We start from the raw sequence: 25,537 nt of genomic DNA on the forward strand, positions 1-25,537 counted from the left end.
GATCAGTCTATAAAATATGATGCAATTTTACTGAGTCCAGCAGGGCTGGACTAACCCAGTAAAGGGCCTGCCAGCAAAAATAAACTGTAGCCCCCTCCTGAGCCCTATTCCCTTCACTGTCTTCCTTCCTTTGAAACCATCCAGTAGTCATTTGCTGGCATATTATCAAACCCTGAGGTTTGCACAGTGTCGGTTTAGTCTATGATCACTTCATTCTGTGTAAGAATGCCCCATGCATATCAACTGAAATACTAAAGACCTTCAGAATCAGAATCCAAAGTCTTTATTTTCATTGCATCGGTGCATACAATGAAATCGGCAGCAGAAACTCAAGTGGTGTATTCATTCACCATGAAAGCTCTCACACAGGACGTTCTAAAAGACAAGGATAAAGGGATGATGATGGCATAGGAGCCTAGTGATTAAAGAAAAGAAGAAGAAATAAACCCCACCTGAATACTTGAAATTTCACAATCTGGTGGTGAATGTTTTGGCAGCTCAAACAGGTGACGTCCAGCGTGAATGGGGTTCTCAGTGATGTTTTTAGCCCCACAGAGGTCACCTGATGTTGCAGGGTCTTCCAGTGGGGGCAGCAGGCAGCCAGTGATCTTTTCAGCTGTCTTTATTAGTTTTTGCAGTGTTTTTTGTCTGCCACAGATCAGCCCGAGAGGATGCTCTCAATGGTTGCCACCAGCTTTCTTTCTTCTGAAAGGCGTGACCACCTTAGAGGTCCTTCAAACAGGTTTAAACACATCACAAAACGCACCACAGGCATAGAATAGAATAGAATATACATTAATATGATACTGACAAGAGTCACTGTCCTGCTGAAAAATGCAGTAATTAGCACCCTCATGCTTCCTATTCAGCTCAGCAGATTTACAGCAGAAGAACAGGCAGAATCTGTGGCACAAAGCCAGAGAACCCTGTATCCTACAGTTCCTACAATTAAACTCAATATTGTCTTTAACTTAAACCCCTTAAATCTTAAAGTCCATTCTCACAAACTTTCTGTTGCAGATATCAGGCTCCTTCTTTGCCAACTTTCTCAGGTTCACACAAGAACACACAACCTTCTGCTGAAGATGGAATGGGTTTAGTGCTTTTATGCTTTTTTTGTTTCCAGATTCTCCAGTCATGCTTCAATATAAAATTGTAGTATTTCAGTGTGCTAACATAAGAGTTAAAAAGTATTCCAGTGTGATTTGTTGATGATTTTATTCATTGTGAAAAGCAGGAAATCTACAAACACATACAGCTTTAGACCTCCAGCAGTCCAATTCCGACCCCGATCCAGAGGCAAACATCTGCTCCACCTGATCCCGTTGTCTGGGCTTTATAAGGTAGAGCTTCATTAAAAGGAAGGGTGGTTGGGACTTGGTGCTGGAGAACCAATCTGCTGACACAGTAGGACAATCTGAACACCACCCAACCTGCCCACAGGAAGCTGCTCAAGCCTCCCTGTGCGCTGCGTGGGCAGAGCCAGGTTGCCAGGACCAATGAACCATTTCTTTTTCACATGATACATTCACCAACATGAGACATTGACATCATCCACTTCCAAAACAGAAACCTGCTTTATCTGCCCAGTGCAAAGGCCCCCAGTCAAATGATAAAAATATTCAAACACACACACACACACTAGTTTTTTAGTTCATTGGCAAGAATCATTTGGAATGTTTTCTCTTAAAAACTGAAGCAAGGTGTTACCAGAAACCTCATTTTAACAATATGAATTAACTCGTCTATATGGAGTAAGAAAGGGCATACTACTGTGAATTTTAATTTAGTTCCAAAATGCTTCTGAAAGGTCAGCTCGTTTTAGGAGCTTTGCATCTTCTTTCCAATGATGGATGAATAACAGTGTATGCTGTTCATTCCCTTGCCCAGTAGAAAAGATGATGGGGATTTTTTTTGTTGTTTATTTTCCTGTGTGCGCTCAGCATTTTGACTCAAAATAAAAATGGACAGCAACATCAAACCACACCCACACCCACACACCCCCCCTACACAGGACCAGTGTCAGTGGGGCAGCAATGTCTATGACAGATTGGGGCTAGGAGCGGGGCTGTTGGAACTGTTGTCCTGATTTGTTGCCTGGCTTCCTCGCGGTGGAACCTCAATGATGCGCGGCTTGTCAATGATGCGAGCGCGACGGTCGCCTTTCTCCACAATTCCGATTATCCACGCCCCACCCACTGCCCCCTGACCTCCAGCTCCAGAGCTCTGGCTCTTCATTTCCGAGCAAAACTTGGCCGCCTGTTCTCTGGGCAGACACACCAGCAGCCCACCTGAAGGGAAGGGGAGGAGGAGGATAGTAAGTAAAAAAACAATTATAATAATATACACCATCAAACAATTAAATAATCATTTCACCTAATTCACACATTACTCCATTCAACAGACAACATTCAGGATATGTTCATTTCAGTTTTCATACCAGAAGTCTCTGCTGACGTGCCCTGAACCAGGTTGAACACATTTCCGTAGGCTTTACTGATGGCAGCCATCTTGGCTATGATTGGTAGATTATGGATGACAAAAGCCACCTCGTTTCGTTGCTGTGCTGCCAAGTTGTTGGCGTGACCTAGCAAGCCAAAACCTGTAACGTCAGTCGCAGCGTGTGCCTGGAACTTGTGCATTAGACCTGCCGCTGGAAGACAAAAAAGCGAATATAAATGAATGCAAATGGTCTATATAACCTTAATAACTAAGGGTGCTCTGACTGATCAACCACCAGTTGTTATTGGATGATTTTTTGTTTTTTGATCAGTGGTCTAATGGTCCGATGTGTCAATCAGATAGAGACTGCAGGGCTGGCTCGGCATCCCATTGTCTCTCACAGAATCCTTGAGCCAACCAGGATCCAGAAAAAAGTGTGCTGGGACAAACAGCCCATCACTAAGCAAATGACAAACTGAATCGAGTTCATCTTTGTATGCTGTTACTATAGATATTATCACTGGATGGCTACTCAGCGCGAAGCCTACAAAAGTACAAAGATTCTAAGATGTTCCAACTGTACTGGTCTATCATAGCAAGAGGGTTCCAGGTTTGAATCCCGGTCTGGGACCTTCTATGTGGAGTTTGCATGTTCTCCCTGTGCCTGTGTGGGTTTTCTCCGGGTACTCCGGCTTCCTCCCACAATACCAAAAACAAAGTGACAACACAAGAAAGGTTACAGTAAATACATCTGCTGAAGTACTTCGACTGAGTACATTTCAGAGGAGTTTGGAGTTTCAGTCAGAGGTGAAAGTAAACAGTGGTGGGGTAGTGGATTCAGGACACAAAGGCCTCAGGACAAAGACTGAGACAACCAAGACTAATTTTTATTTTTGTGCTTTTTTATTTTTTGTTTCTGTCTCTGTCACTAAGTTCTGTGTAGTATTTATTTTTTCTTCATTCTGTTTTTCACAGTTTACAGATAACTTTTCAATTTGTTTTAAATTTACTTCTGTGAGATTAATGTTTTGATTACATCACTAACAACTAAAGGTGATAATTAAGTCAAGATAGGTGATCAGCATTGGCTGATACTGCTTCAGCAACTGCTGACTGGCCCCTAAGATTCTGATAGGAATGTCTTTATTTATATTAGCACAACTAAAGAAAATCACAGAAAGACTTCAAAAGACTACGTGTTTTAATTTTTCCTCACAGCTAAAAAAAATCCATTCAGATCACTTGTGCGGAACAATGGTGAACCAGCTATTAAACACTCGCTCAGCTATAAATGAAATGGTAAATACATTTCCTTGAACAGCAGTGACTAAGTGCAGTGTACCTGTGCGGTTTAGTGTTGCCATGGAGAACATGGCTTCTTGATAGGCTTCTTTAACTTCCTCTTTGGTCACGACTAGCTTGATCTTGTTCCACCTTTCAGGCTGGTGAGATATAAAAACAGACAGGAAGTACACATAATAAGGGAGGGCGAGGAGTGTGAGCACAGAAATGTGTCCATATGATGACAACATTCTAGATGTTGTTCACATGAACAGAGTGCAGCGGCTGACCTGATCGAGCCATTGGTGAGCATTCACAGCCACCTGCGTCCCCAGAGGTTTAGTCAGAACTAAGACGTCGCCTGGTACAGCACCATCCGGCCTGGGGACAACCCCCCCCCAAAGAAAGAAAGAAACAAATAAACAAAAAGACAAAAAAATGAAACAAGGTGCTGTCCAGTACAGTCTATCCCAGAACAGTATGGTGTCAGAGTGAAGCTGAACTTTGTCCTATCCTGGAAGACATTTTGTCACAGTAGGGATTGTTGAATTATGGCCAAACCACTTTGCCAAGTGACACTGACCTTTGACCACCAGAATCTAATCTAATCAGTTATGCCATAGGAAATGAAAATTCTCTCACATGAATGGGACAAATCAACAACCCCCAAACATAATGCCTCTGACCACGGCTGTCACTGGCAAGGCAGAAAATTGCACTGTTAAAAAGAAAACAGTGCTGTTTTTCGTGGCTTGCACGAAGTGGACATTTTGGAAATAGCTTTTAGTATTTGTGGTGTAGGGGTAACTAAGTAAGGACATGTTCTCAGTTAAAAGTTATCTAATCCACATTGAATATAACATGACTTACATGATGAACTCATTAGGCTGGCAGACAACTGATGCTACTCCCCCTACAATGATCCAGGGGTTGATCACCGTCTGGCCTCCTGTCACAGAAGTTCCTCCTTCCTCTGCTGCATCACGAAACCCACGAATCATCAGCGGCATCACCCGCTCACGGTCCTGTGTCACACACACACACACACACATACTCATGATACTCAATAATGACAGAAGACCTTAGTTTACATTCAAGAAACTGCCAAAATCCACAAGTCAAGGGTCTGTTCAAAAGACACACTGCACTCATCATTATGCCCACAAAATCCATTTGAGTGGTGTCAATAAGTAAGAGCAAAGCCAACACCTTATTAGCCATGTCCACACATAATGCTACCTTGTCATTCATCTTTTGGCTGACGCTCAGTAGCATGAGCATGTTGTCACACTCTGTGATACCCATGGCGTAGAGATCACTGAGGACGTTAGCACACGCTATCCTGCCCTGAGAGACAAACAGAAAACTGGTTAGAGCAGGCACATACCTTTAAGAGTGGTTGTCTTGTTGCACACACAGTTATTTTTAATGTAGGAGATCCAGGTTCAGAACAGTGCTTATTTCTGTGTGTTTTGGGGTTTTGGAGCTCCCTAAAATTTTCAATTTTAAGACATGTAAAAAAAACATTTTAGAAAAAGTACTCTTGCAATGTTTGCACACGTACTCCCTTTCAGCTGTCCAAATAAACTGTAATCAGTGTGAGTAGATTAAAGTGATTAATTAGCATTTTTTTGCTCATATATGAGCGCAGCAAACAACAAACTCAGAGCGCTCTGAAACAAACCGCTTGTTTAAAGTCCGTGTAGCGGTTCGCTTAACCTGTGCATTGTGAACAAAAAGTGCTCCAGGTTTATTTTGCCTTCTTTCCACTGTATTTCAGCTCTTTAAGCTTGCGACACTGTGGACTTTGCTAGCAATGCTAGACCAACTCCATATTAATGTCTCTGTATGTAGAATGTAATATCATTTAAGTCCCTGTTGGTGTAATGGGCAGGTATCACAATACTCATTCCAACAGCTCATATCCCTTGATAATGGAGTGACACAAAACACCTAATCGTTTAATTTATTTAAGGTGTGTTGCTTGGTTGCAGCAGTCAGCGTGAAGTAAGAAAACGAGCGCAGACAAGGAGGACAATGTTAATGACAAAGGACAGGGCTGAAGTGGCAAAACAGAGAGGTCAGGCTATGTGAAACCAAATCAACAATAAGGTCAAACAGAAAGAGTAAAACCGTGTGTCGTTTCAGCATCGACATCGCACTACGCTCATCACTGGTCAAACTGCAGGACACACGTTAAGTCAAATGACGTTTTTGCTACTTACAAAAGGAAAACTCACAAGGTTCTCATTTTCAACTTCCAATCTACAACAAAAGACCGCAGATCTGTTGAGTCTGTTTATCTTTCACCACGCAGATTGAGTATACATCTCACCATTGTCAGATATGGTGTATTACACGTAAATAAGACGACTGCAGAACACAAGTCCATTTGTAAAGTTTATTAACAAACGTTTAATTTTTTTCCCCCCCCAATTACCTCTACACCTGTTCTCTTCCCAATGGTCCATGCAGTCACCCACCTGAAACCAAAAGTGGAGGGTTGGCAGAAGGCTGAACCAACTGTATTAGAAGTAGGAGTGGGGGGTTTGTTTTGTTAGAAGACTTTTAAAGTTAGAAAAATGACAGAAATTACGATCAACTGTGTTATCGCTACACGACTAACTCATTGTATGGAAAAAAAAGTCTTTTTTTCCCTCTATCATGCAGCCCTAATACAGATTTTTCCAGTTCTTGAGCATGACTATTCAATTTGTCATGCTCACGTCACAGAATGACATGTAGTAATACAATAACTGTAAGAACATTAGAGTAAAACTGTATTACTTAAAGGGGAATTGTGGTATTTTTTGAGATGTTGCAGTTGTTTCCTCATCTAGAGTGTTGAAATCAGTTCAAAATCCTCCCATAGCTTTGGAAATCAATTCTTTGGGGCATTTTTTTTCTTCATTAAACTCCAAACTCTTCTCTCCAAACTTTGACTCATTTTTTCCATTTTCAACTTCCTGCAGCAACAAAAACTTCTCTCTCTGTAGGGAACCTTTCTGTAATGCTGTCACACATAAAAGTAACATTTCGGCCTTTCACGGGTGCAGACTGAGGTGATCTACTGGATCAATTCCAAAACTTTTGGTAAGTGTGAATCATTTACACAACAGCATACTTTATGTAAAAATAGGGCCCAAGATTAAAAATACTGGAATTCCCCTTTAAGGTGAGAGAGTTTTGTGAACAGTCATGGATATGTTTCCACCAGCTTTTAATGGATCTGTTTTATTTATGAGAAAGATGATCCTAATTAGTGGAAGGGATCAAATAGGCAGCATCATGACCACATACAGACCCATACCAGAGGTGATTATTTAAGTGACACAGGTAAGTAGTTAGTATCTGTGTTGGAATTATTTTAGGAAATAAGTGCTCAGGGAATATACTGTCAGCATGTACTACATGAGTTAGTGAAAACACCCTAAGTATCACATACAGACATCCCACACAAACACTCATCCCTTCCTCATAATGTGGGAATGTGAACTTTCTTTGTAACTTTCCTCAAACTGATATATCGTGAGATTAACACTATTTTTGATTCAATATTAATAAAATGCTAAGTCTACTGTGAGTGTGGTCTGTATGTCTAATAATGGCTGTATGTTCATGGCACAGATGACAAGCTGTCACAACTGGTGAAGGCCATCGTCAAGGTTACTATGAATGCTTAGTCTTGTGGAGTACAATGTGAAGTACAATGTGAAGTACAATGTGAAGTACAATGTTCACAAATGTCACCATCTCACCATCATGTAGGGATCCTCCACCAGAGGGTAGAAGAAGTCTGTGGTCTGGACCAGTGAGAGCCCTCCATGCCTTAAGGGAATCACACAGCAGTCCATCCCTACGCCTGGAAAGACAGTGAGTTAGGGAAAGTAGTGCTGTTTTTCCAACGCAATACGATAGCCTTAATATCAGTGATTTAGAATGCTCTTATTTTACTGGTTTGTGTGTGTACCTGTGACGGTGATGTTTACTAAAGGTAGTATTTATGTCAGGACTCTGGGACCGGGTTCAATGTGCAAAATTGTACAATGCTCTCGACATGCTGTATGGTCGCTACACCTCTTAAGACAGTCAATTAAGAAACATTACAGAACATCGGCTCAAGATTACGAAACTGCTTTACTAGAAGAAATGTTTGACCAAGAGCACGAACTTTGCACTGAAAGCATCGTAGATATATTTGCTGACTCATGGCTACCGTCTAGAAATTTGACAGCTCACCTAACTTGTGTCCTCTTCTTAAACACTCTTTGCTAGCTAAGATGCTTTTACACTACAGCTCAGTGATAACGTAAAATACTACTTTAAGTAGGTTTTATGTTAGTAAATTCGATGGCTGAGGATAAATGAAAACAGCTGTCATTCACCATTAGCCGCCCATCTGTCAAATGAGCTGCCACATGAGTTAACACAAGCTAGCATGGTTAGCAACAGTTATGCTTATAGCTAACTGACGTTAACCACCAGGGTTCCGGACCACATGTAAGGGGGCTATTTTATGCTAATTCCGAATTTGATTCTTACCAAGTCGGGGGCCGGGCAACTGCTGGCCGAACTCCGATGGTTGGTCTCCGGCCTTCCCTGTCCCGTCGGCCCGGTCCGCATCCAGTCCCGCCAGGAGTTTGAGCAGAGCCTCCTGCGGGACCTTGCAGCCTCATCCCTTCAAGTCCGAAAAGGATGTGAGACGAAACCCGCGCTCCAGGCCGTGCTCTTCGGGTTTGAAAGGCTTGTATCCAGGGGGGAAACATCCTTCGGTTCCCACAGTCTCTGCCGAGGGAGGCGGAGAAGTTGAGCCTGACATGCTTTCCTAAGCACCACTTCAAACAAACGACGCCACTCGCGCACACCGGCAAATAAAGACGCGAGGAAGAATGGTGCGTGCGTCCGTCTCTCGAGCGCAGCTTGAAACAAGAAGTAGTGTAAAGTCAACCAAAATACAACGAATGCAACTTCCTGGCGGAACGTTGCTTGTATAAATTCACATTTAACATATCTATGCAAAATTCACAAATTGTTAAGTACACACATACTAAATGTCCTTACAATAGGACTTGGATGACTGCAATATTAGAAAAAGTTTTCTTAAACGGAGCAGTCGTCAGATATAGAAGCGAGCGTCTTATTTTGAAGGCGGAATTTTTGATTTCCAGTTCCTGGTGTCTTGTATCTTGCCGTTGAACTTGACGCAGCAGGGGACGGTCGTGGAGTGTTAGAATGGTTTCTTTCAGGTGTATTATGGCTCTATGTAGCCTATGTTTTTGTCAATTCATTTGTTCGTTTCAGGATTACTACTTTAAAACATAAAGCACACTGCACTAGTCACTGTGCTAAATGAATTAAATATTACTACTGTGATAAGCTGTTAAAATAAAAATGAAAACAACTTTCCTTTTCACCGAATGGTCATAAAGGGCTTCTTCGAGTGGAGTACCCCACTACAAGTAAAAGTCCCCTAACTAAAAATATTTAGATAGCCTATCATCAGCAAATTGTAGTTAAAGTAAGATTTAGGGGGATTTGGAAACCAAATATAATATTGGCAGAAAGAGAACATAATATTAATAATCATGTTTTTTATTGCTCTGGCTTCCTCCCACAATCCCCAAAACGTGCACATTAGGTTAATTGGCTACTCTAAATTGCCCCTAGGTGTGAGTGTGAGAGTGTGTGGTTGTCTATGTGTGTCAGCCCTGTGATCGACTGGTGACCAGTCCAGGGTGAACCCCGCCTCTCGCCCGTAGTCAGCTGGGATAGGCTCCAGCCCTCCAGCCCCCCAACACACAGGGTTTTGTCTGGTATTTCCATTGACTGTATATACACATGACATCATACACACAAGGCCTAATGAATAACTGATTTATTTCATAAATCTTCAACAGTTTGAAACATTACTCTGCGCACCAAATGATCTATAATTACAGATAATAGTCACACAAATTGTGAAGGACCCTCAATGTGCTTACCTTCAAATATGGTGCCACAGGTAAAGATAAGACAAAATGATGAACACAAACTGGGCTATCGGTTAAGGGTCAGGCTAGCATCAGAGATAAAGCAGTGTTACAGTCAAAAATGTATACAGGTACAGAACACACAGAATGGCATTTTTCTTTTCAGTAGGAGTAAATCCATCTCTAATACATAATACAGGTTTTGAGGTAATGCAGACAGCAACATTTATAACCAAAACATATCTGAATATTCTATATTATTAAAGTTCACTACATTATTCACATTGTCATATGTTTTCCATTTGAGGGATAAAGTAGTCCCTTGAATTTTCACTTTTTTTCACCTTAGGCCCATTGATTTAGGGTGTGTATAACATGGATTATGCAGTCAAAGTATACAGACTGCACAGTATGTAGTTACCTCCTCAGTCACTACTATGCCACTTTAGAGAAGAGGGACTGAATCAAGAGATCAGGGATCATGTACAAATACAGATGGACATGTGCGTCAGAGTGCCATCGCAGAGGCAAGGAATGGGGAGGGGAAGAGGGGAGATAAAAGAGCAGGTGCCAGGATAAAAAAGGATGAGGAAAAAAAAATAAATCAGAGGATCAGCTGCAGAACAAAAAAGCCAGAGCAGAATTTGAATCCTTGGAGTAGTTTTAGGAAAACACCATGCTTGTTCTCTTGGTTTTCTTTTTCTTTTTTTTTTTTTGTTACTGTCAACAAGATCTACCACTTGTTTTGATTCCAAAATTCATGGTATGTATTCAGTATGTGTCCTAGCATGGCAAAAAGTAAGGTGCACAGAGCTAGGAACAGACACACTGAACTGAATATACTGTATATATATTTGTATGTGTGTGTGTGTGCATGGCTGTCATGGCGTGTCAAACTATACTCATATTACTGTATGCAGACCATGACATGTATCTGTAGCGTGTCCATATCCGGAGCCTGGTATTGGCACTTAGGACAACGTAAGTCTGGCAGCTCTTCAGCTCCAGCTGCTCCTTGATCACCCACTGGTACCAAGCCTTGATTGCGGAATGAGGGGGCAGGTGGTGCTGTGTTGAATGTTACACCGGGGAACACACCTAAGGCGAAGGAGAAAGAAATTTTTACTGACAAGGAATCTTGAGAAAATACAATTATTTATGTATTTATTTTAAGGGGGCCAGATCACGGTGTTCACGACAATAGGCTGCTATTCCAAAGCCATTTTCTTATATATGCATCAGTTTAATTGGTAAAGCTCTACAACAGCAGGACAGTCAACAATACTCAGCCAGGAAAAGTAACTAAGTGCGTTTACTAAAGTACTGTGTTTAAGGGCAATTTAGAGGTACTTGTACTTTATTTCAGTTTAAATTACCTTGTACTTCTACTTCACAACATCTCTGAGGAAAATATTGTACTTTTTACTACACTACAATTATTTACAAACTAACCTACACGATATAAAGTAGTTTTAAGATTTTTGGTTTCTTGGGGCCAGCATATTGACCTATATATGGATGAACATGAGAGACATGAGAGCTCCCCAGAAGTGAAGCCAAAACATCTCACTTGCCCCATGTTGACTGGCTGCAGTACAGGCCGTAAACCCCACCCACTCTATGTTAACCAAAGAAAAGAATCGTCCATTTACACATCCAGCAGACACAGAGCAACATTTTTCATTTATTTGGAGTTGTATTTCTGGTCATCTTGTCTTCTTGTTGGCTGCTACATACTCCAAGCTTTTTACTTAATAGTCACTAAATCTGTCTGCTGCTTGGTGCTGAATAGTGCACAATGATGTTCTTAAGGTTGCTTACTGAAAACAGTTGCCTGTTGATGCTGGAAAACAAAAAATAGCTTAAAAGAAGCTATAAAGCTCTGCAGAGCTGCAATATCAGCGTCCCAATGGTCACAAACACTTTTCACACTGCACAGGAAATCTAGTTTGGTTCACTAAAGCTACTTAGAAAATGACGATGTACGTGTGATTAGCAATTATACACACGAGAAACTTCAGGATGTCAGCACCGGTTTTGTATGGTGTCCATCAGTCAGAAAGCTGCCTTTAAGAAACTGGAGTCCAGGTTGATTGATTACTCAGTCAGGTAACTTCAAACATAGCATGCAACAACTTCTCTAAACATTTGTTAGTGAATAACAACAATCAATATGTATGACTAACTGAGACATAATATACTTAAGTGAGCAGTGCAATGCCCACTCATGCTATGAGAGAAAAAGGGGGCTGGGCTGGTCAAGGGCGGTTCAAGTACAGTTGAGAAGCAATGATAAAATGAAAGAAAGAAACTAAAAAAACAATTCCTTTCCTTTTATGGCTCCAAAATGTTTGTAGTTTCAGTATTTAATTACACCACTTGAACTACTACTTTTCATTTACGCAAGTGTCTGCTAAGTCCCTATCACTGAATGAGGTCACACTATAGTGACTATGGCCCACTGATGAAAATATTGGAATATTTTAATATTTACAGTAGGGCATCTAAAAAAAAATGCAAATGTCACTGCTAATGCAAACTCAACATTTCCTATTGGAGCGGTTTCTGTTAATGCATGAAAGGCTTAAAAATTGATTCCCAAAGTGTTTTAAACTTGTATTAATGTACCTTGTGGAGGAACCCGTGGCGGAAAGTCTTCCTGGTGTCGCAGCTTCATTTGCTCCATACGTGCTCTAAAAAAAAACAGGTGAACATAGATAACTTTGATGTTTTATCATGGGCCTGTGAATATTCTCATTCATCCAGGTCATGGTTATCTCAATTCTCTCAATTCAACTGATTCAACAGTTGCATTCGATTGAATTTCCTTGAGATGTTTTATCATGATTTACTTCATGTATGGATATGCAGAGGACGAACAAATATACAGCTCTGGCTTCAGAAATGAAGTTTCAGTCTTGACAATGTGCCTTTGATGATAGCTGCACTAAAGCTGATGTCACCTCGAGATGCTCCTGCGGTATCTGATCAGTAATTGAGGTCAGGGAGAGAAATTCAGTTGACAAAGACTATGTAACCCTGGATAAGAAATGGTGTCAGCAAAGCTTTGAATGTCCCTCAGAACAGTCAACTGGAGCACAGAACAAAGTAGACTGACGAATACATAACGTCCACATGATCACATTTCATGCACCGCTAATCAACCATTAAAATGGACTTTGGCCTGCATTATGCATTTTTTCCATTCCATTCAGAGATTGTTTTTTCTTTACCGTGATGTGGCTTCCTGTTTGAGTCTGTCAATCTCAGACAGGGCCTGAGTCAGCTGCTCCTGCAACTCCTCCTTCTTCTGGTTTAGCTTCTCTCTTGCTTCTCGCTCTGCCAGGAAATCTGCCTTGTAGATCTCAGCCTGAGCAAACACAAAGACAGTAGGAAAGGGAGATATGACTTCAACAAAAGTCAATCTGCTGCCAATCCAGTCGGAGTGTATATGTGCACACCTGGTCTCTGTTTCGAGGGTCTTACTTGTGGCTATTTTCCCCACTCCATTATCTTTGTGAGCTTATATCCCTGAAGCCTGAAATTCACCTGCATAAATACTTCAAGTCCTGTCAGTTCCAAGGTGGGGCCCTCTGTGAATGGGATTTTTTATTCCAGCATATCCCACAGATGCTTCATTGGATTGAGATCTGGAGACTATGGAGGCCAAGTCAACACCTTGAAGTTGTTGTATTCCTCAAACCATTCTTGAGCCATTTTTGCAGTGGGGCAAGGCTCATTATCCTGCTGAAAGAAACCACTGATTTGCAGCTATGCAAACCCATATGCAACAAACTGCGATGCACTGTGTGTTCTGACACCTCTCTGTCAGAGCCAACACTGACCTTTTCAGCAATATGAGCTACTGTAGCTCTTCTATTGGATTGGACAGCATAGGCAGCCTTCGCTCCTATGCTCCTATGCTCCTATGCTCCTATGCCTTGGCTGCCCATGATCCTGTTGCCAGTTCACTGCTTTTCCATCCTTGGGCCACTTTTGGTAGGCCCTGACCGTTGCAGACCGGGAACATCCCAGAGCTGCAGTTTTGGAGATGCTCTGACCCATCATCAAGCCATCACAATCTGGCCCGTGTCAAAGTCGCTCAAATCCTCATGCTTGTTCATTTATTGAAGCTCAGTGTCTTTAAAACTAATGAGCTTCTGGCAGACTACAATGCTTCAAATGTGGATGTTGCTGCAAAGAAGCAACAAATTATAAAACATGGATGCTTCACACACATCTTCAACCTTGCAGAACAGAGGATCTATACAATCAGCACAGTGTCAAGGTGGACACGAAGATTAGCGTCTGAAATATGGTCACAATCTGCCCCACTGTTCCTGAGTTATAGTGCTGAATAATGGACAGAAAACATTCTGATATCGCAGTCATCACTTCATCATTTTATCTTATTAGACACTTTGTCGTAATTAGCATATGAATTGTTGAGTTATGATAAAAACATGTTTTGCCAAATTTGAAGAAATTCCCTCAAGACATTCCTCAGATGTCTCCATGAGAGGGATGGACGGACAGTCCAATAGTATAATGCCTGACCACAGCCATCGCCAGCCATGAAAACAGATAACCAGATTTTCTCTGCTCTCACTTGCCTGAACAACGAACAAAATGAACTGCAAAGTCACTGACTGCTATTCTTTGAGCTTAACTGAACTGAATGAACAAAGTGTCTTGTGTGCAGCAGTGGAACCACACCTGTGCAGTAAGGACAGGAACTGTCTCCAGTGAGCCTTTCTGTTGCTCCACCTCCTCCTTCAGTTTATCAATCAGGTCTTGCTTGAGGGCCAGTGCTCTCTCTGCCTCCTCTAGTCGGCTGCACAGGTCTCCTCCCTGGGAGACACAGATGAATGAAAAAGACATGAACCAACAAGGTAAACAGCAACACTACTGAGGATAAATAGGTGTTTAAATGTGTTTTTACCTCACTCTTCAGTTTAGAATCATAGTCTCTAAAGAGACATGTGTAGGCATGCTGCAGCTGTGTCAGTTTCTTCCTGAGAGCAAAAATGAGAAACAGAATTTTACCATAAAGTACAGTATAACAAATCTCAGGAGTTGTTCAGTATTGAAGAATTTAGAACAAATCCCAGCAGCAGTTATTACCATCAATCCCTGTCAAAGAAATCTTTCAATCTCTGGAAAAAATCTTTCTTGATATCATAATTGTGCAGGATTTTAATATTCAGTTGGGGAACTGCTGTGTGTGTGTGTGTGTGTGTATGGACTTGTATTTCTGACAATGTGGGGACATGGTTTATGTTTACACAGTCACATTGTGGGGACTTGCAACATGTAAATAATTCATTTTTAGAGTAAAGATTTCTTTTGAGGTCAGGGTTAAGTTAAAGTTAAGTTTAGGGCCAGGCAAGTCCCCAGGAAATGATGTGCATATGTGTGTGTGTGTGTTGAACCCACTTCTCCTCTGTGACAACATGTCTCTCTGTCTTCAGGGCCTGCTCCAGGCTCTGGGTCTGCAGCAGCAGCTTGTCCATGGCCACATGATGCTGCTTCCTATGCTGCTCCAGCTCCCGCTCTGCCGTCTGCAGGGATTTTGTCTTACTGCACAGCCTGGACACAAAGAGAGTGGAGAGAAACACATCAGCACGCGCGCACACACACACACACACACACACACACACAGAGAATTCTCCACATCTGCATTAACGTTGGTGTGACTTACTTATCTTCCAAAATTTTGCGTTCGTGCTCGCTTTTTTCCAGGCAGCTCTGCCTCTCATTCAGTTCTCCCAATAGAGAAGTTGCTTGAGCTTTGAGAGTGTCACAGTCCTTAGCCAGCTACAAAAATAGAACAGCTTTAAAGCATCAAAATTAAAATTGATATTTTAAGACTGCTTTCTACAGCACCATCGGGCTAACGTGCAATCTGTAACTTTGTAACTGTACTAGTTGGAAGATTTGAAAATTTTGGATTATAGTCATAGAAGTAAAAAATTCCCAGCTGTTGCAGTTCATACCTGGGCACAGTCTTTGTCCTTCTGTTTGAGGAGGGCTTCAGTTCTGTCCCGCTGAGCTGAACTTTTCTGCAGGTAATCAAGCTTCTCCTCCAACTCACGATACCTACACACAGCAGACTTATAATTAAACTGGGGCAGAATGTCACACATTTGAATCTAAATTCCAATACATACACTGTGGGAGAATATTTCTGAAATGTATATGTACGACTGCTTAATCACTGTTAAATCCTCTGTCCAATAACTCAAACTCACTGGGTTTTGGTGTTTAAAGAAAAGAAGATGTAGGACTGAACAACTGTTTTCTTTTCTGGCAAAACTGTAAGTTTAAGGTTTTTGCAAGAGCCGTGAATTTACTGAATTCTACCCCAAATGAGCCCTAGCAAGAGATAATTTAAGCCACCGTCTGTTCATTTCGATGACAACAGTTGCCAACAAATTAAGTCAACTTTGCAGAAGTGGAAGAAACATTCATTTCATAAAACTGAAGCAGCAATACAACTGTAAAGACAGTAAAATATTCTGAATTTTGTGTAAGTAAATGTACAGAAGTATTAACACCAAAATGTATTTCAAGTATCAGAATGCAGAGAAATGGGTCTTGCCTGTATTTTATCGCTATGTTACTGAATCATTTTTGACAACAAGGTGCCAGTATATTAATGTGGTAGTTTTTCAACTAGAGTTCATTTTAACTGCTACATATTCTAATAAATAGTTTCACTAATAACATAGTATTAAGACCTATCGTACATTACTTAATATGTAAAATTGTAACCTGAAAAATGAATAGTGACTAAAGCTGTTAAATAAATATAGCGGTGTGAAAAGTAAAATATTTATCTCTGAAATGTAGTGGAGTAAAAGCTTAAAGTATAAAATGGCAATATTCAAGTTAAGTAAATGTACCTCAGAACTGTACTTAATTACATTCCACCACTGACAGCATGCGTAAAAGGCACCACAGATTAACATAAACCAGCTGCTTCATTGAGTCTGCCAGGAACACCACGAAGTAACTGTTTCATGTATGAAAAACTAAGAGCTGAAATGTAAGTTAACTCTCTTTCTTTCTCGTTTTAAGTTTAGGAGCTTAAAAGCTCTGAATTAACACCTGCTTCCGGTAAATATAATGGAATAAATAGCACTATGTCCCTATATAACGATATATGAGATATAAAGATGTCATTATCTATTAGACACTTGTGTGAATTTATGCCATAATTAGCACATAAATTCTTCATTTAAGGTTTTTTTTTGTGAGGTCACAGTGACATCTGACCACCAAAATCTAATCAGTTAATCATTGGGTCCAACTGGATATTTGTGCTTAAATTTGAAAAAACTCCCTCAAAGTTTTCTTGAAATATCTTTCATTCATGAAAATGGGATGTATGGATGGACAAGCCGAAACCATATCGCATCTAACCACGGCTGACGCCAACGTGGAGGCGTGGAAAATGAATGAAAAGCATGTCTTATTTAAAAATAAACAGGAGAAAACAAAGTGATTACAAACATATGAGATGGGTCAGTAACAGTAAGAGACTACATAGAACTTAAAAGAAGAAGGCGTGCACACAGTGAAACAGAAAGCCTCACAGAGCTGTGGGCTCACCTGCCCTGTGTGGCCTGAAGCTGCTCTGTGAGTTTAGCCAGGCTAGAGCTGGAAACAGGAACAGACAGAGAGGGAGGAAGACATCTGAAAAGCGAGGCTGTTATTAAGATGAAGAAAGGCTACTGCTGTTATATCTTAGAGGAGAACAGTCTGCAGATACACAGAACAGTTAAGATTAATTAAAAAGCACTCAGCTGGTCTAGTAAGAAAGTTTAGTGCTGTTAGCTTCAAACAATGCACTGAAGTGTTTTGTATTAGAAATCAAAGTGCATCTTACCAGTCAGAGGAGTGCTGTGCCTCAGAGCGACGCTGAGCGGCCTCCTCAGTAACATTGCTTGCCTGTAAAAACATTCAGACAAGTCTTTTAGATCACAGAAAAGGCAGCCAGTTCTTGTGTCCATCCACAGCCACATCGTTTCTGCTGTACATGGAGACATCATTCTCGAGCTGGTGAATGTTTTATCTATAACACAAGATGTAACCGAGATGGGACAAGCAATAGAAGATACGCAGTTAGTTCTCCGAACTATTTTTATCCAATTTAATATTCCTTGATCATCATCTAAATGTGATCTAGTGTAATACACAATGGGGAAAATTATGTTTGCAACGATTTATAATGCATGTAAGTTAGCTTAATACAACTACCCTTAGTATGCACATATTTATTTTTCTTTTTTCAGTGTTTTTTATTGTGCACTACTCTCTTATTACATTATTTTAATTTTGTATTATTTTTTAATTGTACAGGGTTTTTTTTTTTTTATTTCATTGCAGTTCTGAAATATTCTGGTCCTTGTTCAACCATGCAAAGCACTGAGTGATTTTTGAAAAGTGCTATATAAATTAAAAGTCTATTATTATTATTGCAATTATTATTATTATTATTATTATTACTTAGCATACTGGCCACAAGTGCTGCCACCTTGAGCTGATTATGTTACTCTGAGCCTGCGACTGTGCAGTAGTGATCATGAGGTCATGATCATGATGAGGTCCTGGCCATACACCTTCCTGAGCAAAACTCAACCAGGGCTCAGTTTTTAGATGTCTGACATAGTATTTAGAGTCCCTTCTGTTAGTATAAAGGCGGATGGATTTATGATCTTTACTGCAGCCAGCCACTAGGGGGCAAGCAAGATGCTTTGGCTTCACTTTTGGGGAGCTCTCATGTTGCCCATCTTTATATTAAGTCATGTGGAAGAACTACTCGAACAAACATATACATTTAATTTAAATTTGGATGTGTGATTTTAGAGAATCCATTTACCATTTATTCATCTTTAGAATTTTCTCTTTGGCAGGAACAAAATTCATAGGTGGTTAAGGTCTGTCCAATCAATATACATACAGTTTACTGTCCACCAAAAGGGCAATACAGGGACTGAATCACATGTTTCATGTGTTGCTTCATCAGATTTGCTCTGTCTATTATATATTTTATATTTTAATAGCTGAATCTGAATTAATTGGGTCTAATAAAAAGATTAGGGATAGATAGGCCCTGACGGATAAGGATGGATATGGGAGTAGATTTGTATTTTGTATTTTAATAACCTGAATCTGCAAAGTTACTAATAACTAAAGTTATCAAATAAATGTTGTGCAATAGAAGTTGGAAAAGATGTTCTTCGCTGGATTAGGGGAAACACACTTTCTTCTATTCTGTGTAATTCTAATGTTCTATCAAGTGATTTTAGAGCTTGACACATACTAGGGACTAAAAGTCATGATAACTTCCATTTAGACCATTTTTGTTTTTAGTTTGTCTTTTGTGAGTTCTCCACCTTTATGGATGTGTTTACACTCCCTTGTTAAACTAAACTAAACTAAATTACTGGACTTCCATTTTGAATCAAAGCAGGCAGCTATCTTGGTTAGCCTGAAAATTGCCTCTAAAGCATATGGCTATGCAGTAGGCAACAACAGGTAATCCTGAGGGCTCCTTTCAGGGACAGGGGTTAAGGAAATTCTCATTGTCACAGCACAAGGATAGCTAAATACATTTGATTTATGCAAAATCCATGTTTATCTGGAAAGCTCTAGGAAACTTGCAATAATGCCCATGTCAGACTTTGTGATGTCAGCAAATATGATATAATATAAAATCAGTCCATGGTGTTACCTGTGCCTGGGCCAGTTTGGTACGTAGTTGGTCAATGCAACGCTGCATTTGCTCTCTCTCTGTCTCCCCCTCCTCCCTCTCTTTCTCCAGCTCTTCATTCTTCCTCCTCAGCTCTCTCATTCCTTCCTCCAGTTTTTCTTTGTGGCTTTTCAACAACTGCAGGAACTCATTTGCACCTTCCACAGGCTGCAAAGGAAGACATGAAAGTGAAAGAACCAAGAAGAAGTGATAATAGACGGTAAACAGACCATGTTTACCCTTGGCTGGAGGGCTGACACTGAGCCAAAAGTAGAAATACACCAGGATGTGACAGAACACATCCCAAGGTTCACAAAAGGAGACAGTGAGGGAAGTATTTTTGTAAATACTGCATGGCCATTAGTACCAGGTGTTGCATTAAGAGTTTTGACTTCACAAGCCATTCCATATTATTCAACCTCTGCCTGTACGCAGTGAAAGATAAGATGGTTTGAAGCATTAAAGCAGAGGTGTGACAGCCAGAGAGCAAGGCTGTACTCAGACCAAATCAGGTGTTATGGAAAAACTGCCAGCGCACCTGTTCAATTGAGGATGGTTCTGCTTTTGTGGGTCTGGTCAGGTGTACATATTCAAGACAATTTTCATGTAAACTGACTGAACCAGCCTTTGTCAAGTGTGGGTGAAGAGAGCTAAATACATGTGGCTAGTTGGTAGAAACGATGTTCGTTCAGCTTAGCAACACAGTGTGGTTCTTGCCTGTGTCTTGATATAATGTAGGCTAATAGAGACGGGAGCTCTGTACAGAGTGCTGTTATAATTCAATTCAATTCAGTTTACTTATATTGAGCCAATTCACAACAAAGGTTATCTCATGACACTTTCCAATTAGAGCAGGTCTAGACTAAACTCAGAGAACCCAACATTCCCCCTTGAGCAAGCACTTGGTGACAGTGGTGAGGAAAAACTGCCTTTTAGAAGGCAGAAACCTCGGAGCAGACCCCGGCTCAAGATGGGCGGCCATCTGCTTGGACTGGTTGGGTTGAGAGAGAGAGAGAGAGAGAGAGAGAGAGAGAGAGAGAGAGAGGGGTGTGGGGCAAGAGAGGGAGCACATAAACAGAGCATAGCAACAGCAATAATATCAGAAGTATTAGAGTATTAGAGAATAAGTACTCTCTCTCTAACAACCATACGGGGAAACTGTCAGCAAAAAAATAGTTGAAAAAAGCAAAAAAAAAAAAGTTGAACGGCTGTTGCAAGAAACAACGTGCCACAGTTGTCCTGATGGATTCTGGTGCTGCTACCCTCCCATTCATGAGCACAATGGGAGCAGATGCTGAGTTAAGTGCAACACCTAATGGGAAAATTGGATATACTGGTCCAGTCTGGTGTTAGGCTTCATTTCAAACTGGTTTGAATATTTTTACACAGGTCCAGCCCTATTGTAGTGTGTTAGTCTGTGGCATTGCAGACTGCAGGGGAAGCCAGGGAAAAAAAGAAACACAAACTGATAAGACAGTGAGCTGGCCAATAAATCTGGTGATCAGTATGAATTGTATCATTGTTAACCTGCTCTGGCATCAGAATCTAGGAGAAGAACCCCCAATTACCCTGAAATAACAAGTGATTTCTCCACAAAGCATCATAAAACCAAAATTCCTCCACCAATCAAATGAGGAAAGAAGGAGCAAAATAATGCCATTAGACGGAAATGTCAGAAATGTAAAACTCTTTAACTGCAGTGGATGTGTTTACACAAGTGGTATATGTAATGACATACCAACACCACAGTGCTGATTTGGTCTGAATAAAAAGTCTGCGATCTGATTGTTGGAAAGCAGGATGGAGTGAGCTGCTCACCTGGCCATTCTCCCTGCCCATTATCTCCCCCACTACCTCTGAAAGTGAGGTGGGGGGAGAGGGGAGGGTGCTACTCAAGGAGCTAGACATACTTGCATCATCCTAAACACATAAACATTCCAGTTAGATGAAACATAAACAACTACATCAAAACTGAATTAAAAAAACAGCCAGGGGGCATAGCGTCATGAATCTTACCAGACTGCGAGGAGGTGGTGTGGTCTGTGTGTGTTGATCCATCTCTTCAACTTTCTTCCTTTCCCGCTGATCTAGAGTCTGAAAGACACAACCAGATAAGTGTTTCTAATGTCCACTGGAAACATGGTCGGGGTAGAGCATCTTCAGCGTAATTCTAATGTAGTTTCAAGTTGTATTCCTACAGTACACGTCTGCTCATTTATTTGTGGAAACAGATTATTGTGGCAGAAGCCTTGATGACAACATTTGTCACCAATGTATATAAAAAAGAGAATGCAATGATTTGCAAATCCTTTTTGAAATATATCTGATTGAATACAGTGCAAAAACAGGCTATTTAATATTTAACCTCTCATTTGCTGATTTTTGCAAATACACGCTTATTCTGAGTATGATGCCAGCAAAATGTTTCAAACAAGTTGGGACAAGAGCAATAAAAGATAACATTTGTGGAATGCTCAAAAAACACCTGTTTGGAACATTCCATAGGTAAACAGGTTCATTGGTAACATGTTCGAATCATGACTGGTTAGAAAGGGGCATTCTCGACAGGCTCAGTCATTCACAGGTAAGGATGAAGCGAGGTTCAGCATGTTGTGAAAACTGTGTGGGTAAATAGTTCAGCAGTTTAAGAACAAAGTTTCTAAATGCATGTTACAAGGATTTCACCATCTTTGATCAATAATATCAATAAAATATTCAGAGAATCCAAAAAAAAATCTGCATGTAAGGGGCAAGGCCAAAAATCAACAATGAACACTTGTGAGCTTCTATTGCCCATGTGGCAGGATATTGCTGCATGGATTCTGAAACACTCAGGAAACGCCTTGTCAGTAAACACAGTTTGCTGCTGCATCAAAAACGCAAGTTAGGATTCTACCATGCAAAAAGCCAGATAACAGTCACATCCAGAAGCACTGCCAACTTCCCTGGGACCAAGCTCATCCGTAAAAGTCACCATTAATGCTGAAAGGTACATATAGATTTTGAAACAACATATACAAGCAACGTCTTTTCCAGGGACGTGCTTAGTTATTCCAGCATGACAATGAAGCCACATTCTGCATGTCTTACAACAGCGTGGATTTGTAGTAAAAAAGAGTGCAGGTACAGCACAGGCACTTCTGCAGTTGAGGCCTGTCTCCCATCAAATATGTGTGGCGCATTATGAAGCATGATACGGAGACGTCAATGCTAACGCTAACGGAGACCCTCAAATCATATATCAAGCAAGTATGAGAAAGAATTTCACTTTGAAACTTCAGTTAGCAGTTAGTTTCCCTCAGTTCCCAAACACTTACTGAGTGTCATTAAAAGTTTCTGAAGGTGACAGAACACAGTGGTAAAGATATAATGCAGATGCGTGCACGTCAATTAGCTAACCTGAGGTCCATCCAGTGGTCCATTCCTCGCTGGACGCCCCTGCAGGTCTTCAGTCTGGCTGGAACTGCAGCAGTGGTTAGAGGACGAAGCTGGTCCATTAACCAGGCTCTGTAAGGAGTGGTTCTCCTGGGCCAATCGCTCCACCAGGGCTCTGGCTTCCTGGAAACGACAGCTGAGAAATTCTCTTTCCTCTCTTGTTCTCCGCTGCCATCCCTCCATCTCCTCACAGCGTTGACGCAAGGCTAGGTTGCTCCGCCGCAAGGCCTCTGCAGGACAGAGGAACGAAGGGAGAAGGAGTCTGACACTTCATAGATTAAACTAATTCCTCAATAAGAAACTGGACGTTATTCTAGTTTGTTGTGCAGCTTTTTTGATGTGATAGTTAAAGTTTTAAAGAGAGATTATAGAAATTTTTAAAGATGGGATAACACGTTGTTCCTCTTACATACAAAAAAAAAATGCTGAATTCAAAAGCATTAAAAATGCACTGTAAATACATTACATTTTACCAAGAGCTCATGGTGGCTGGTGGTAGCTAATATTACACACTTCGGGCAGACACTGCTGCATAACTGACAAAACTGACTCAGTTCTCTCAGTACTGTTACTATCTGTCCTTTCTAAGCTTTCTGATGTTCCTTTGAATTCACCAATTATTTCCCCAACATTTCTACTATATTCTGTAACTATATGCTGTAAGCATTCTGTCAAAGACGTGCTACCTGAGTCCATCATTAATTCCTAGCTGCTAGCATCAAACCCAGAGAAACACCAGACTTTGAGTGAAGGAAATATGATCTTATTTCTCACAAATTATGTGAATACATTCCTACCTCTAAGCTGCTGGTTGTCACTCAGCAACCTGGTCACTACTTCATTGGCAGCCAGCTCTGGTGGGACCCTGAGGGTTCCTCCACTCTCCTCTCCTGACATGTCCCACTGCATTGGGCCATCGGGTTGGGGCTGCACCATCCCTGTAGAAAAACATGCATATTGTCATCTATAAATGCAAACATTATTAAACCGTTATTAATACAAAGCATCACTATACAAGTAACACTGCCCAGGGTGTGCTGAATTCCTCAACCAGTCGTTTTCAAAGACGCTTAACCTAAATCCAATCTTATCTTTACTATGCCTAACCATACCAGAACCTATTTTTTCCCCTCTTCAGCCATAACTAACCTAAGACAGTAGACAGCGTTCATAACCACTTACTGACACATGGCATACCACGCCTCATCATCATTAGGCGGCCTGAGGTAGCAACTTTCACTTTCAATTCATTCTCGTCAACATCCTTGAATATTTTATGTCTGGTGACGTCATCTGGTCTGTTCATAGGCTTCAGTTTGCTCATTAAGTGTCAATATTCGTCTTTGAGCACTGTAACCTACAACACGTTCAGGTATCGGTGAACGAAAGGAAAACATTACGTCATCCCCAATACCATGAGGCAAAGAGGTCGACAGAGACGCATAGCTTGTTTTATGGATTTGTTTACGGCACAAGTTAAAGTAAAATCAGCAGGCATAAATTTCACTGCCGATCATCAGAAGAACGTCATCAACTCATGCTTATTACAACGAACGTTAGGGTCATTTTGTTTTCTTCCTCACAGTGAAACAGAATGAAATCTGTCTTCAATACACTGTCCGCGTATGTACGCTGTAAGTACAAAATGTCTCTTACCCTTTCTTCTTTGTCAGTTTTGGTGTCCGAAATAACAGGCAGCCGAGCTGTCACCCACATACAACCCGTTAGTAACCTTAGCTTCTTAGCCAACGTTAGAAAGCGGGCTAATGCTAGATAGCTAAGGATTTAGCTTTTGAGCTACCTAGGATAATTTGGCAAACCAGTTGCTAGGTAATCTAAGGTACCGGTTGACTGACATAAACAACGACCTTTATGAACGAACTGTATATCTTCTGGAAGCCATTTTGCCTAATTTTGAAGCATTATCCTCATACACTTCGCGTTTCAGATGTGTTGAGGTTATCTGTCAGAGGAGGCGAGTGTTGTTAGCTCAGGAAACGCAAAGATTCGTTTACCCTATGATTAGCCTCTCAGTCAGCACTTCCTCTCAGGCTACTACTTCCAGTAAACTGTATACCTTGCAGCCTGACCTGAGATGACACTGTACGTGAAGCTCTGTTTACTATATTCCCTTTGTTAACCTTCAGTTTTTTTAAAAATAATATAGCTATATTCGAAACACTAAACACTGAGCAAACTTCATCCGCCGATGGAAACAGTGCAGAGTGCTTGAAAGGTCCACAAAAAGTTAATAAGTTGATGTTTTTAATCAAACCTTTGAGGCTGAAAATGAGCTACTTATCTCAGTTATTTTTCTAATGAATTCACATGAGTCACGATTAATACAGAGACAAAATCAGTAAATAATATTAAGGGTTCCATTGGTTTGATTTTCATCTAAACCTTAATGACAACACGTACAGTTTCACAAAATATTCTTCTCTGTGGCTGCGTTTTGTTGACTCTGTGGACCTCACTTGTTTATTAGTGACATAAAACTGTTACCCTGTCTTAAATGCTGTCATTTTCTGCCCTTTGCATGTTTTTTCAAATGACATGTGAAGTTAAAAAAGAAAAAGAAAGAAATTTGGGACACATTACAAAAACCATTCAGACCTGGGAGTGAATGCTGCCGGAAAGGCAATACTCAGGG

At 40.8% G+C, this 25,537-nt stretch overlaps 2 protein-coding genes across 5 annotated transcripts; both read right to left on the reverse strand.

The window, feature by feature from the left end:
* Positions 1-1,201: 1,201 nt before the first annotated feature.
* sephs3 (selenophosphate synthetase 3) lies at positions 1,202-8,656 on the reverse strand. The gene is made up of 8 exons (XM_046397258.1): positions 8,266-8,656; positions 7,482-7,585; positions 4,963-5,070; positions 4,594-4,748; positions 4,014-4,104; positions 3,785-3,884; positions 2,441-2,653; positions 1,202-2,291 (listed from the first exon to the last, which is right to left on the reverse strand). The coding sequence occupies exons 1-8, from the start codon at positions 8,540-8,542 to the stop codon at positions 2,041-2,043; spliced, it is 1,299 nt and encodes a 432-aa protein (XP_046253214.1). The 5' UTR covers positions 8,543-8,656; the 3' UTR covers positions 1,202-2,040.
* Positions 8,657-9,583: 927 nt separating this feature from the next.
* Positions 9,584-24,921, reverse strand: ikbkg (inhibitor of nuclear factor kappa B kinase regulatory subunit gamma). 4 transcript variants are annotated; one of them, XM_046395968.1, is made up of 16 exons: positions 24,541-24,921; positions 23,682-23,822; positions 22,849-23,114; positions 21,466-21,543; positions 21,268-21,369; positions 19,432-19,617; positions 17,584-17,645; positions 17,307-17,354; positions 15,689-15,791; positions 15,394-15,509; positions 15,129-15,281; positions 14,635-14,707; positions 14,409-14,543; positions 12,926-13,062; positions 12,321-12,385; positions 9,584-10,790 (listed from the first exon to the last, which is right to left on the reverse strand). In XM_046395968.1, the coding sequence occupies exons 2-16, from the start codon at positions 23,818-23,820 to the stop codon at positions 10,600-10,602; spliced, it is 1,854 nt and encodes a 617-aa protein (XP_046251924.1). In that variant the 5' UTR covers positions 23,821-23,822; positions 24,541-24,921; the 3' UTR covers positions 9,584-10,599. The 4 variants fall into 4 exon arrangements, with proteins under 4 accessions (XP_046251924.1, XP_046251926.1, XP_046251925.1 ...); XM_046395970.1 differs by lacking the exon at positions 21,268-21,369 and having other exon boundaries at positions 24,541-24,919; XM_046395969.1 differs by lacking the exon at positions 17,307-17,354 and having other exon boundaries at positions 24,541-24,919.
* Positions 24,922-25,537: the final 616 nt, after the last annotated feature.

The sequence above is a fragment of the Scatophagus argus genome, chromosome 8, assembly GCF_020382885.2.
Source record: "Scatophagus argus isolate fScaArg1 chromosome 8, fScaArg1.pri, whole genome shotgun sequence".
Classification (NCBI taxonomy): domain Eukaryota; kingdom Metazoa; phylum Chordata; class Actinopteri; family Scatophagidae; genus Scatophagus; species Scatophagus argus.